This window comes from Rattus rattus, chromosome X (genome assembly GCF_011064425.1).
Source record: "Rattus rattus isolate New Zealand chromosome X, Rrattus_CSIRO_v1, whole genome shotgun sequence".
Taxonomy (NCBI): Eukaryota; Metazoa; Chordata; class Mammalia; order Rodentia; family Muridae; genus Rattus; species Rattus rattus.
This window is the reverse complement of record NC_046172.1, coordinates 24,801,850-24,816,395: the sequence shown is the minus strand read 5'-3', so window position 1 is coordinate 24,816,395 and position 14,546 is coordinate 24,801,850. Positions and strand designations below refer to the sequence as shown.

Below are 14,546 nucleotides of genomic sequence, written 5' to 3'. Positions count from 1 at the left end.
TTTCTTCTCCTTTACCTGTAAGCTATCCCTAAGTTCTAAGCATACCTGTCACATTAGGGAAGATGTGGGATAGCCTCCATTCTCTCATGGTTCTACTTCTTTTTACATTCAAGCCTCCTATTATGGTTAACTTTAGCTATCAACTTAATGGAAACCTGGGAAGAGAGAACTTCAATTGAAGATTCGCCTCCATCAGAGTGTCCTGTGAGCATGTCCGTGGGGCATTTTCTTGATTGATAATTAATAAATGGAAGGAATCCATCTCAGCTGTAGACAGTGCCATCCCTGGGCAAGTGGTTCTGAATGCTACAAGAAAGCAACAAACCATAGAAAGCAAGCCAGTAAGAAGCATTCCTCTGTGATTTCTGCTTCAATTCTTGTCTCTGAGAGGAGAGCAAATCTTTACATTGAAGGCTTAATCTTTACACTGAGGTGAATGCTACCACACTGTCTCCACTAGGTTCAAATAATGCATGTGAGAGATTTACACATTGTGGAAGTTATCATAAAAGACCGTCTTTTAAAAAATCAAAATCATTTTCAAAAAAGGAACCCAAGACTTATAGAGTATATGGACCCTAAATCTTATTATTATTATTATTATTATTATTATTATTATTATTATTATTATTATTATTATTTTACTTATTCACCTTCTTCCTGCTCACTGCCGTCCCCTCATCACCCCCCACCCACAATCCTTCCTCAATCCCACATCCTCTTCTCCTTCTACAAATGGAGCCCCTAGCTATCTCCCCACCATATTATTAAGTGTCTGCAGGGCTAGAAGCATCCTCTTCCACTGAGGCCAGACAAGGCAGTCCACCAGAAGAACAATATCCAATAGACAGATTAAAAACTTTTGGGGGAGTCCCCTGCTGTAGTTGTTTCAAATCCATAGAGACAAAGGCAACATCTGTTACATATAAAGGGGAAGGCCCAAGTCCAGCCTATGTACATGCTTTTTGTGGTGGTTCAGACTCTTGATAGGCCAAGAATGACCTTTATCTTACTTGACATTCCTCATGTCTTTAGTATCTGTGAGTGCCACCAGATCATACATTCTTAATTCAATCAGCAATTCGACTTCATTCAAATAAAGATGGAAACACTGGGATTTAGATGGAAAATCAAGTTAGGACTAGAGCTGAGCCCTTGCTTTTTCAACATTAAATATTACATTTTAAAAACTAAGCAGAGTCTGGACTCAGCAAAATAATGGCACAGGTAGCATGTCTATTCAATGCAAAAGGTTAGGAAGACGTGTGTCCTAGTTTGCTCTCCATTGTGATGAAACACTGACCAAAAGCAACTTGAGTGAGGAAAGGATTAATTTGGCTCATGCCTTCAGGTCAAGATGGATCTGTCACTATAGGAAGTCAGGGCAGGAACTCAAGCAAGAATTTGAAGGCAGGACTGCTTTCCTATACCATGCAGCATTTCCTCCAACCAGGGAACTCTCACCCAGCTGAAGTAGAGCAGAAAGCATGGAAGAATGCTGCTTGGTAGCTTGCTCACAGAGCTATGCTTAGCTAGCCTTTCTATACAGCTGAAGAACACCTTACCAAGAATGGCACCACTTTCAGTGGGCTCAATATTCCTACGTCAACTAACAACCAGGTCAATCTCCCCACATGTATGTCCACAGGCCAATCTGATCTGGACAGTCCCTCGGTTGAGATTCTACCCTTCTCAGGTTGCTATGCCCAAGGCTAACTGAGACAATGCAGTATATACTGTCTCCCCTTCCAGGTGCAAGTCCCTGTATTTATTCCTGATGCTTTCTTCCTTCTATCTACCCATAGTTGTATATCCCAAATCAGGGATTTAAACTCTGTCTGAAAACAGTCATTTTTTTCATCAGAGAAAACTTTGTGTTCCAAGGTATACAGAGTTATAAAATAAGTATAGAAACCAAACTTTTACTGATCAAAATCATGAAGAATTTTATTTTAAAGCCATTCTTAATTTACATACAGCTTTACCATTTATTAAAGATAAAAGCAAATTTGCTTGTTCACATTACATAAAGAATTAGACATTGATTGAATATCAGATAGTGAAGGAAGATGTTTTAGAGTGGATTGATTTTTTAAAAAATATTTTTTATATTATTTTATGTGTGTGGGTGTTTTACCTAGATGTGTGGGTACCACTTACATGCCTAGTGCCCAGAGAGGCCAGAAGAGGGTGTTGGATTCCCTGGAACTGGAGTTACAGCCAGTTATGAGTCACCATGTGGTTGCTGGGAATTGAATTTATATCCTCTGGAAGAGCAGCCAGTGTTCTTAATTGCTGAGCCATCTCTCCAGCCCTTGATCAATCGACAGTTGTCAGTGCTGAAAATGTCACTTTGCGGAGGGATACAGTACAAAATGCAAAATGTTTAAGATCATTTTAGAAATTGTTGGAAAGTCTGCTCTAATGCTTAACTAAAATTCATTGAATAATTGTTTTAATGAAATTCCAGAAAAATAATTCAAATGGCAATTATTAGAATGAAACATTCCAATAAGATACAGTGCAAGAATATACCAATTTGATGTTTACATGCTGAGAAAAAATGGTAGGAAAAGATTAAATCTTTGTTTTCAGGAATTAAACTGTTAAGTTTCTATGAGAGACGACAACTTTCCATGTATAGTACAAATATTGTGATTCATAAAGTACAGTAAGTAGCCTTGACTCTGGGCCATGGTATTTCAGATACCATTTATTAGTGTTGTGGATATGATAAAATGCCCATTGCAAAGTGTACATATTGTGTGTTCAAATTAAGGCTGCAGTGAAGTTGTATCATGGGCAGGCACTGCCAGAAATACCTGATTCATCATATGTTCAGTTTAAAAGGATTTTTTTCTTTTTTTTTTTTTTTTTTTTTTTTTTTTTTTTTTTTCGAGCTGGGGACCAACCCAGGCCTTTGAGCTTGCTAGGCAAGTGCTCCACCACTGAGCCAAACCCCAACCCCTAAAATGGATTTTGTTGGCTAGACTTTTCAGGGAACCTTTTATTATCACCATTTTTGTGATCCACCTCTATATTCAATTTGTCTGATCCTACATGAGGTCTCAACCACTTTTTAAGAAGTTGTGTCTGCTAAGTAGTAGCTCTGCTAATCTTTTAATCCTAGCACTTGGGAGGCAGAGGCAATCAGATTCAACTTGAGGCCAGCCTGGTCTACCGAGGAGTTCTAGGACAAGCCAAGACTACAATAAAAGAAACACTGTCTCAACTCGCCAACCCCCCACACACAATAATAATACACCTAAAAAGAAGCTTGAGTTTTAGCATCACTTTTCAAAATGGCTGGCCTTGATTAGCTTTTTATTAGATTGAAATGTGAGTTAAAAAGAAAACTGTCATGAATACCTCAAATGTTAATTAAACATTTGTAAGGGTAGAGTTAAAAGGGACTTCTAAAGATCAGCCCTGTGACAGCTAATCTTGACTGTCAACTTGACATTCCTGGGAAGAGGGAGCTTCAGATGAGGAATAGTCCTCCAGCTGTTGGCTGGGAGGCATTTTCTTAATTGCTAATTGAAATGGAGGGCCAGGCTGCTGTGGTGGGTAAGTCATATAAGAAAGGTAGCCTAGCCTAGTGAGTCAGCGGAAGCCAGCCAATTCTCAGTGTTCTGCCATTGGTCTCTACTTCAAGCCTCTGCTTTGAATTCCTGCATTGATTTCCCTCAATAAAGTGTAACCCGACAGCTGAAATAATCTGTTTCCTCCCCACAGCAATGTAACAATGTAACACAGCAATGTAATGTAAATTAGGATAGTCTCCTTCTTCGTTTTACAGATAGAAAAGTCGATGGTCAAAAAAAGACTAAGGCTTCTTCAGAGTCAAACAATGGTAGATGAGGTAGTTCTTTCTAGAACTCGGATCTCCAAACTCGATGGTCTAAGAATCTTTCCACTTTATTGAACTGTCCAGCTGCTATCATTTCCTTCTTCCATTAATGCAGATACCATACAAAATACCAGTTCCCATTCACTGAGAAGGCACTTTCCCCCTTGCCTTTGTCCCACAAGCCTTGCCATTCACCATCACTCTAATGCACATCTTTCCTCTTCTAGGCGACTCCTCCTAATTCCCCAAACCCATGCATGCCCCATTGTACTTCATACCGTATTCGTTCCCGTGTGTGACATTTTAGCCCATGCCAGAGGGACACAGACATATCTAGCCTCACATAAAACATAATTTTGTGGGTGCACTTCACATACAAAGAAAGGCACGATATTCTTGGCTCATTCATTAAATGAGCAAAGGTTAGTGTTTTTACTTCAAAATTTTATTATAGAACAAACACTTTGTTTTCAAATTTTTATTATAATTCTGTAGTCATCAAAGCAGTGCCATTGGCATGAAGACAGACAGAAACCCCAAGAGAGGCTGGGCTCAGAAACAGCCCCACCATTCACAGGATGGTTTCCCACCAAAGGGCAAAGCTAGATATCCACGTGTGAAGAATAGAAAGCCAGACCTTACATCACACACGATGATTAACTCAAAATGTATCCAAAAGCAAAGCTAAGAGCTAAAACTAAAATTCCCAGGGCAAGCTATAGCCAGCTCCCTTGGGTGGGTCAGTGATTTTGTGGCTATGACTACCAGAGATTCAACCAAAGCCAGCAACCCAGGTATTAATGGGCAGAGGAGCTAGACACAGTTCTTCAAACAAAGAAGGCCACCAAGCATATAGAACATGTGACATCAGTAGTCAGGGAAACAGGAAGCAAAAGCACCGATAAGTCTTCATGCCTATTAATTAGAATGCTCACTATAAAGAGTAAGATTCACAAGGATATAGGCAGTTCTCAGGCTTGTGCATTCCTGACAGGACATAAAATAATGTGACTGCTATGGAAACCATGGTAGTGCCTACAAATAAAAACAGAATTGCGCTATGACATACAATCTGCTGCGTAGAGAAAGCAGTCTTAGGAATATTTGTATATACATGTTCACAGCAGAGTCAGGAGCTCCAGAGTGGAAGCAACCACTGCTAGATGAGTAGGTAACAAGATACATACAACATATATACAACATATACTGTCTTAGGGTTTGTATTCCTGTACAAAACATCATGACCAAGAGGCAAGTTGGGGAGGAAAGGGTTTATTCAGCTTACACTTCCACATTGCTGTCCATCAACAAAGGAAGTCAGGACTGGAACTCACACAGAGCAGGAAGCAGGAGCTGACGCAGAGGCCATGGAGGGATGTTACTCACTGGCTTGCTTCCCCTGGCTTTCTCAGCTTGCTCTCTTATAGAACCCAGGACCACTAGCCCAGTGATGCCACCACAATGGGCTAGGCCCTCCCCTCTTGATCACTAGTTGATAAAATGCCTTACAGCTGGCATTTCCTCAAGGGAGGCCTTTCTCTGGCAAGATAACCCAGCTAAAATGTTAACACAAAATCAGCCCTCACATACACTAAATACTATTTGTCCTTAAGCAAAGGAAGGAAACTTATGATAATGACATGAACTTTGATGGTATTTCATACATGAAATGTTAAACCCCATTCCATCCCTGAAACACACACACACACACACACACACACACACACACACATACACACACATACACACAAGCACACGCACACACACAGGCTAAGAGTCCATGCATACCAGGCACTTGGGGTACTCCAATTCACAAACTGGAAAGAGAATGATGATTACAATGAAGAGAGAGTATGCCAAGGACAGGGCAGAGAGGGACGACCTGGCCATGGCTGGGAGTTATTAGATGTGCACACTGTACATTTTGTGAGGTGAACGCAGAATTGTGCTGCAGACCAACTGCACTGCACCGTGAATGTGCTCAACACTATATAGAGAGAGCTGTATACTTAACCATGCTAAGGTTTACTATCTCTATTTAACTGAATAGAGGTGTATAGAATTATTTTGAGAGCACAGGCCTACAGGTAAGAGGTAAAATTTATGTAAGTTTCTGTAAGTTTGGGTTAGGAATGGTTTCTTAGGGTACACTGAGAGGGAAAAAAACCATTGTCAGTTTTCAATATAAAAACTGCATGAGCCAAGCAGGGCAGCGTGTGCCTTCTGGGAAGTGAAACGTTGAAAATGCTTGCTCAGTGTTCAAGGCTTTAGGGATCCCTGGCCAGCCTGGGCTAAGACACATAAAGGCAACATACAAAAAATAAAAATTGTGCTTCAGATAGTATCAAGAGATGGAAAAGGACAAACCACAAGTTGAGAAAAAAATGCCACTTAATGTTTAAGAGACTTGAGTTGACAATAAATAAAAAATCTTACAAGAAAATATAAAGATAACCCAACTAAAAGCCAGGTTGTAGATGGAAATAAACATTCTGCAAAGGCAGCATAGAAAGCCAATGAACACATGAAAAAATGCTCAAATTATTAGAAATCAGGGAAATGCATACCAATTAGATGCCTCTTCATCCCAGGTAAAATGTCTGAGCAATATGAACAGTTTTGATGGGGGCGCTGGAGCGTAGATCCCATGAAATGGTGGTAAAACCATTGTAGAGAATATAACTGAGGCTGTCATGATTCGACCCTGGAGTTCCACTCTAAGGCATGTATTAAATGAAACATTTTGAACTTTTTTACCGATGTTCAGAGAGTTAGTCAAAAGCCCCAAAGTAGAGACAGCTTAGAGCTTGTCTGCTGGATGGAGAAAAACAGCACAGAGTGTCTGCTATGGAAGGTTTCCAGCAGTACTGCATTACAGACTGATGCTACAGGAGAATAAACCTTTCAAACTTGGTAACGGAACTCAGAAGAGAGCAGACTATTTAATCCCACTCACCTAACAGATCTGGAATAGAGGGAAGAAAGACAGAGTGCTAATGAGCATAGGTTTCTGGAAAGGATGAGACTGTTCTGGAAGTAGAGAGTGGTGGCTGCTGCATGCTCCAGGAACATTCAATCTGCAGGATTGTATAATTGAGGATTCAATTGTGAAGCACGTGACTTTCTCCAAATAAAGCTATATCCAGGCAAATGAAGGCATTTCATGAGAAGACATTTTACTCTCAGTTGAAAGTGAAGCATTAGTGGAAGGTATGGTTCAGTGGCCCAGCTTCCTAGCATGCAGAACGCGCACAGGGCACATAGATACCAAGTTTGGGACTTAGGCGGCAGGACTGAAGGGTGAATTACTTCACACTTTCAGTGGGGGCAATACATAGAGCAGACCTCAGTTGACACCCTAGGGAATCCTCACAGCTTCAAAACTTTTTTTTTCATTTTTTTCTCTTATTGGATTTTTAATTTAATTTACATATTAAATGTTAATCTCCTGTCCAGGTTTCCCCCCCAGAAACCTGCTATCTACCCCTGCTTTTATGAGGGTGCTCCCCTACCCTCCCACCCACTCCCTCCTGCCTCCCCACCCTGACATTACCCTACACTGGGGCATTGAGCCTTGACAAGACCAAGAGCCTCTCCTCCCATTGGTGCCCAACAAGGCCATCCTCTGCTACATATGCAGCTGGAGCCATGGGTCCGTCCCTGTGTACTCTTTGGTTGGTGGTTTAGTCCCTGGGAGCTCTGGGGTTTCTGGTTGGTCGGTATTGTTGTTCTTCCTATGGGGTTGAAAACCCCTTCAGCTCCTTCAGTCCTTTCTCTAACTTCTCCATTGGGGACCCCATGCTCAGTTCAATGGTTGGCTGCTAGCATTCGCCTCTGTACTTGTCAGACTCTGGCAGAGCCTCTCAGGAGACAGCTATATCAGGCTCCTGTCAGCATGCACTTCTTGGCATCTGCAATATTGTCTGAGTTTGATGTCTGCAGGTGGGTTGGATCCCCAAGTGGTAATTATTACTAGAGTAGCAGGGAGGGAGGAACAGAGGAGGGTTAATCAGTGGGGGCCAGATCTTGAGGATGTGGACTGTGGCTGATATCACTCCTTTATGAGGAGAGGGCTGGCCTAAAATTGAAACCAAGAAACAGACACGAGAATTGGAAGAGTCTAACAACAGATTCTATGTTACTAACTATGCCAATCTCATTGTGGCTTCCTGGATGCACATACTTAATCCGATTGAAGAGTCATCCTTGAACAGAATCTCTCCATTAGGCACTTCCCAAAAGACAGTAAGTTCTTAGCCCATAGTTGTTCAGTCCCATGGATCTTCTATAGATGACTTCAAACAGCGGAATCATTCAGAAACAGCACTGATCCATTTTCTCTGATGTCCTTGGGAGGGAACACCTGGCCCAGAGGTCAAACAGATATGGCAGCTACTGTGCTTGCTAATTTGGTTCTTTTGTTAACGACCAGAGAAACTCCTGGGTGATTTTCATCTTGCTTTCAACATAATCAATATCATACCAATCTCCCTTTCTTCCTCTGAACCTTGATCTGGCATCCAATATTGATCTTTTACACTAAAAAAAAATACTTCAAAGCTCTGTGGGGATTTTCCATCCTGGAGTACACAGGCCGATTGTGGCAGACATGCACCTAAGCTCTCCTTCATGCCCTCCCATTCGCCATGCACCACCCTCAGACTTGTCCTCATAACACCAGGGCATGGCTGGGCCTGCCGCCCTCATCACACTAGATCACGGGTCTTCAGTCCGGTTAATTATTTTTTTTTAAAGGAAAAGAATTCTACTTGACTTTCCCACATATCTTTGCCTCCTGTCTGGATATCATCTTAGATGTTTATCGCTTCCCGTCCTGAAGAGAAAAATTAAAAAGCACTTGTGTTAAGACTAGTTGATATAAAATGTGCTTCTAATGAGTTATTAAAACAAATGGCTGGGTTGAAAGACAAGAGTGTTCATCCTTGGCTATCCTGGCTTTCCCTTTGTAATCATCAGGGATCTAATCTCTGGTCCTCCTTCAAAAAAGTGAAATGTAGGCTAGCTTTGAAGTCACCTAGAAGGATTCTAGCAGCCTACACACAACTTGATATTAGCTAGGCTTCACCCCAGAAGTAGAATTGGGAGATAGAAACTAAGAATCTGAGTTTTGAAAAATATCCTCAGGAAATACTGTCCAACAATTAGGTCTGAAAATCCATATTTTAGACCGATGTCTCATTTTACAGAGTCAAAAGTTGAGGGACAAGTTGTATAATTTAAAAATTACTAATTCTCAAACCCAGAATTTTTTTGCAGCTGGTTTGCTGGGAATATCTCCAGGTCACAATCTGAGCAGTTACTGAGACAAAAGGTAAATTATAGTGTTTTCCTCTACTCGCCTCAATGTGTGTGTGTGTGTGTGTGTGTGTGTGTGTGTGTGTGGTGTGTGTATGTGTGTGTGCATGTGTGCATTTACATGTTAAGCATTCATTCCTACCACTAGACTACACTTGCAGCCCTAGAATATCTGTCTCTGGCTGGTCCCAGGATGAATGCATTTATCTGAGAAACATTTTTGCTAGTTTCATCTCACCACAGCATTGGCCTTTAGGTTACTAGCATCTCCTGAAGCCTAACTCTAGCTGTATTATGAACTACCTCCAGCTGTAGGAGCCACTCTGGTTATGGAGAAGCTTGCTGTCTCTTTGCCATGCATTCAACAACCTTATCTTCAAAAATAAATAAATCATCCCAAAACTTAGAGCCTGAAACACGGCTTTTTTTTCCCTCACAATTCTGTGAGTCAGCTCATTCAGGCAAATGTATTGCTGATGGATAACTGAGGGTCAACTGGGATGCCAGAGTTCGTCCTTGATGTTCTCACCAAGCATCTGACGTGGGCCCTTATCATAGAATAGAAACCCTTCAAAGAGGACAAGCTCAGCAGTGCAAGTACTTAGGGACCCTCTGTTTTGGCAGCATTGGCAAGTGTCCAATTGCACATCACATGTCTCAGTCCAGAGTCAAGGCAAGATGAGATAGCACAAAACCACCAATAGGACAGGTAATTCCATTTTTTTCAGGGCGGGGATGGACCGTGATATGATAGCATATGTTAGGCATGTCTCCCTAGTAACACTGCATCGAAAAGATACCGTGACCAAGGCAACTTGTATAAGAAAGAGTGCATTTCAGAGGTTTGATCCATGACCAGTCTTGGCGGAGAACATGCATCAGGCAAGCAAGCATTGTGCTGGAACAGCAGCTGAAAGCTTGCATGTCGAGAAAACTGTGAGACACAGAGAGCCAACTGGAATGATGTGGGCTTTTGAAACCTCAACCCCCACACCCAATAACACAGCTCCAAACAAGGCCACACCTCCTAATCCTTCCCAAACAGTCCACCAACCAGGGACCAAGCATTCAAATATACGAGCATATTAGAGCCATTATCATTCAAAATAATACTCTATTGTGTGTGTTTGTGAGTGTGTGTGTGTGTGTGTGTGTATATATATATATATATATATATATATATATATATATATATCCATATACCTTAGCCAAAAGAAAAAATGACTTAATGTGAGTCAGAGTTGTCAATAGAATTATTTTTCTCATCGGATTTCACTACTCATTAGCACCTAACCAGAGCACAGAAGATGTGCTATGGAATTACTTTACTTGATTTTATTGCTAATTGATATGATCTTACCTATAGTAAATTGTTTTGATCTATGAAAATGGTACTTCGCTACAATTTAGTCTAACAAAACATTAAACCCACAGATTATGTTTTGAGATGTGCTCAACAGAATGTGATAGACTCACTTGGCAAGCTATTACATCCACAGTTTATTGTGCTTTTTATGAACCTGGCCCTGGTTACAATTGGTATAAATCCTTGAGAATGATAAATGCTTCCACTTTAACAAAGTGTTTATTCTTCATTGCTAATTTTCTCAAACATTTTCAGAATATGATAGTGATATATCATATATATTTGTGATATATAATATATATAGTGATATCACACACACACACACACACACACACACACACACACACATTTACCTGAAGAGGAAAATATTAAACTTTCATAAGTATAAAATAGAAAAAATTCAGCAAGTTGCGAAAATTATCTAGAAAAAAAAAAAGTTCACACACAGGATGGATCTATAAAGATATTGACTTGGGTGAGGATAAAACTCAAAGGTAAAGCTTTCACTTAGCAAAGGTCAAGCCCTGGCTTCCATCTCCAGTACTAAGAAAAGAAACAGAAGGAAGGGAGAGGGGAGGGGGGGGAGGGAGGAGGGGAGGGGAGGGAGGGGAGGGAGGGAGAAAAGGAACTAAGTGAGAAAAGAAAAAGCTAAGCTGTGGGACCCCTTCTGTGCTGCGTTGGGTAACCTGTCCCTTTGCTGACATTTAAAGTTCATCTAAAAATATTTTTTTGCCTACTGCCTATGTAAAAATCATTTTCAAAAATAATAAGCATTATTGATCCTTTTCAGGGAAAAGAAGGCGCATTCATGGTGAGGAATTCCAGCCAGATGGGGATGTACACCGTGTCCTTATTCAGCAAGGCTGTAAAGTAAGTGCAGTGCAGACTTGCTTTCTTTCCTTCTTGTGACCGTTGTTTGAAAACGATGATCACTTAGTTGTTTTTTGAGGTGAGACACCACTCTTGAACTCTAGAATTTGGAATGAACGTATTTGTGTTGAATATTGCCATTAGCCATTGCTTTCCTACCTTCTACTTACAAAAGGCTACGCTCTGAGTGACCTTCTCCTGCCCATGGGAGAGTGCTGTGGGCACAGCACACCTCCACAAACATTTATTGAAACAACAATATGGGTCCCTTGAGAGTCAGACCCAAGCACAGAAAGAGAAACATAAAAATATAGTCATATCCTTCTAAACTCAAATCCAACCTGCCCGCTGAGCAGAGAAGCTTGCCATGGTGCCAAATCTCAGTAAGCCTTTCCTATGGGGTTAAATGAAGGTATTTGTGTTTTCTGAGTATCTTTCATCTGCCTGCCTGCCTATCTGTCTGTCTGTCTGCTGGCCTTTGCAGTTAAGAGTTCTACTTCGAGCTGGAGAGATGGCTCAGTGGTTAAGGGCACTGACTGCTCTTCCACAGGTCGTGAGTTCAAATCCCAGCAACTACATGTTGGCTCACGACCATCTGTAATGGGATCTGATGCCCTCTTCTGGTGTGTCTGAAGACAGCTACAGTGTACTCATATAAAATAAATAAATAAATCTTTTAAAAAAAGTTCTCCTTCAAAGTCACTTTTCACATTTCAGGCCTTTATTATGTTGAACAAGTTTCTTAACCTGCTCTGGTCCTGAATTTCCTCATTGGAAAGGGATGTACAAAATGATTTGTAATGCATTCAAAGAAACAAGGTGTTGATGGTTGCTTCATATTAGGCCTGTGACACACAATTAAAATAACGTCCTGCATTCACATCAGTAGTACTTGTCCAAAGATTGTGTGTCTATCCAACAGGGAGCCACAGTATTTAAATCTGCCAACCTAACAATGGCTTTGAGGTGGTCAAATGTCAACTAAAAGCCATCATTAAAGTGGTACAATTCAGTATTACTTAATATTCACAGTTCAATAAATTTGGATTGCCCTGCGAGGGCTGGTGTTATAATTACTAGACACTTGGATGTGTTTTTGTCTAATGTTTTAACAGAGCTAGTGAATAAATTCGGGTTTACCTTTTTAAAAATGATTTTTTTTCTGTTCTATGAATGAAATCACTTAATCCACCACATGGTAGATTAGGATACTGTCTGGCATACTGTAACACCAAATGAAGGAGCAGTTACTGTTAATGGTGCTGCTGGTAAGAAAGAGTAGTTCTGCCTACTCTAGCATGCCTGACCCTTGAGCGTGTAACACTTCCCAGTGTCATCTCGTCAAAGTCAGTATCATCAGGAACCCCCTCCAGAAGTTGATTTCTTGAGACAGAGCCTCACTATGTAGCCTCCAACTCTTGAGCCTCTGTCTTTGTGTCTCCAGTGCTGGGATTACGGGCATGCACCTTCCAGAGATCTATAAGTCACTTTCCCATTGGCTAGTACTTCTTGTATTGCTTATAAAGCCCCTCCAGAGTAAATAGGACCCTTTACAGATGAGGAGACTGGGGTTCAAAGAGAGCTCTTAAAGATTAGCCCATGAGGCAGAACAAGTGACCAATCTGAAGCTGGGCCACCTGCACCCAAGTCATATGCTTTCATCCACACTAGTGTGTCTCTGAAACCCTCAGTGTTTTGGGGACAGGGGTTGAACTGACACTGAATTGATATGGACCATTTGAAAGAAATATTTCCTAACAGCTAGACTGAATGGCTTGTGTAGAGGTGTGCCCCAGCCCCACAGAGCATGCATATGCACTTGTAATAATTAGATGATAAAAATATCTCATTTTGAGATTTGTTTTACAGAATACCTACTTCCAATTTGAAATAACAGGGTGTATCTTGAATCACCATACAGCATTTGCCAATACCAGCATCCTTGCCTCTAATAAGCACATATGCTAGATTTCATGTGGTCATTGCCTGAAACAAATCTAACTCCTAGAGAACATGCTGTTGACTGCGCATCATGACAGCTGTGGCCCTCTGGATAGAGCCAAATGAAATGTCAGATGGCCCCATCTCTGAACTTCATCACCCCAGATTCATTTTTGAAGTTGATCCAGTAGAAAATTATTAAGTAGATAAAGAATTCAATGAAAGCAATTTAAAATATTTTGAGGTTATAATTTAATTACGTTTCTTCCTAGCCTTTCTTCCCTCCAAACCTTCCCATATACTGATCCCTAATCTCCTTCAAATTCATGGTCTCCTTCTTCAGCAATTATTACATTCATATATGTATACATATATAGTCCTAAATACAACTTGTTGAGCTTAGTCAGGGTTACTGCTGCCGTGACAAAACACATGGCCAAAAAGCAACTTGGGGAGGAAAGGGTTTATTTGGCTTATACTTCCATATCACTGTTCATTATTGAAGGAAGTCAGGACAGGAACTCAAACAGGGCAGGGTCCAGGAGGCAGAAGCTGACTCAGAGACCATGGAGGGGTGATGCTTACTGGCTCGCTCCCTATGGCTTACTCAGCCAGCTTTCTTTTAGAACCCAGGATCAACAGGGCAGAGGTGACACCACCATGGGCTGGGCCCTCCCCATTTGATCACTAATTGAGAAAATGCCTTACTCCTGGATGCCATGGTGGCATTTTGTCAAGGGGAATCCTTCTTCTGATGGCTCTAGCCTGTGCCAAATTGACAAAACAAACAAAAAAAAGGCAAAAAGTCCATATAATATTCTTGTATGTATGTTTCCAAGGCCAAATGTTCAGCACTGAGAAACCAATTGGTGTGCTGTTCCTGGTGGAGGACTAGCTTTCTTGTTCCCAGCTTTCCTCAGTTGCCTGGAGTTCTTTGTGTAAGGCTGAAGCCTCATGGGCTTTTCCTCATCCAGTCTGGCATGTTCACTCGTGTCATTCTTGTCCAGCTCACACTTGGGTAGTCATGTTTGTGAGACTTCATGAGTATAGCCTCTGAGCTTATCGGGAGACACAATCTCAAGCAGACTCCCTGATCCTCTGACTCTTACAATCCTCCCATCCCCTCTTCCACAATGTTCCCTGAGCCTTATCTTAAGGTGCAGGGATTTTTTTATAGATAGAGCCATTGGGATTGGGAAAGCA

At 41.2% G+C, this 14,546-nt stretch overlaps 1 protein-coding gene and 1 pseudogene across 1 annotated transcript in view; one reads left to right on the top strand and one right to left on the bottom strand.

Annotated features, from left to right (window-relative positions):
- The window catches only part of Bmx (BMX non-receptor tyrosine kinase), a 54,525-nt gene that overhangs the window by 20,569 nt on the left and 19,410 nt on the right, over positions 1-14,546 (top strand). Inside the window, 2 exon segments of the mRNA XM_032889854.1 lie at positions 9,128-9,182; positions 11,323-11,402. Of these exon segments, the coding sequence (XP_032745745.1) occupies positions 9,128-9,182; positions 11,323-11,402 (135 nt within the window).
- LOC116888912 lies at positions 8,255-8,536 on the bottom strand (annotated as a pseudogene).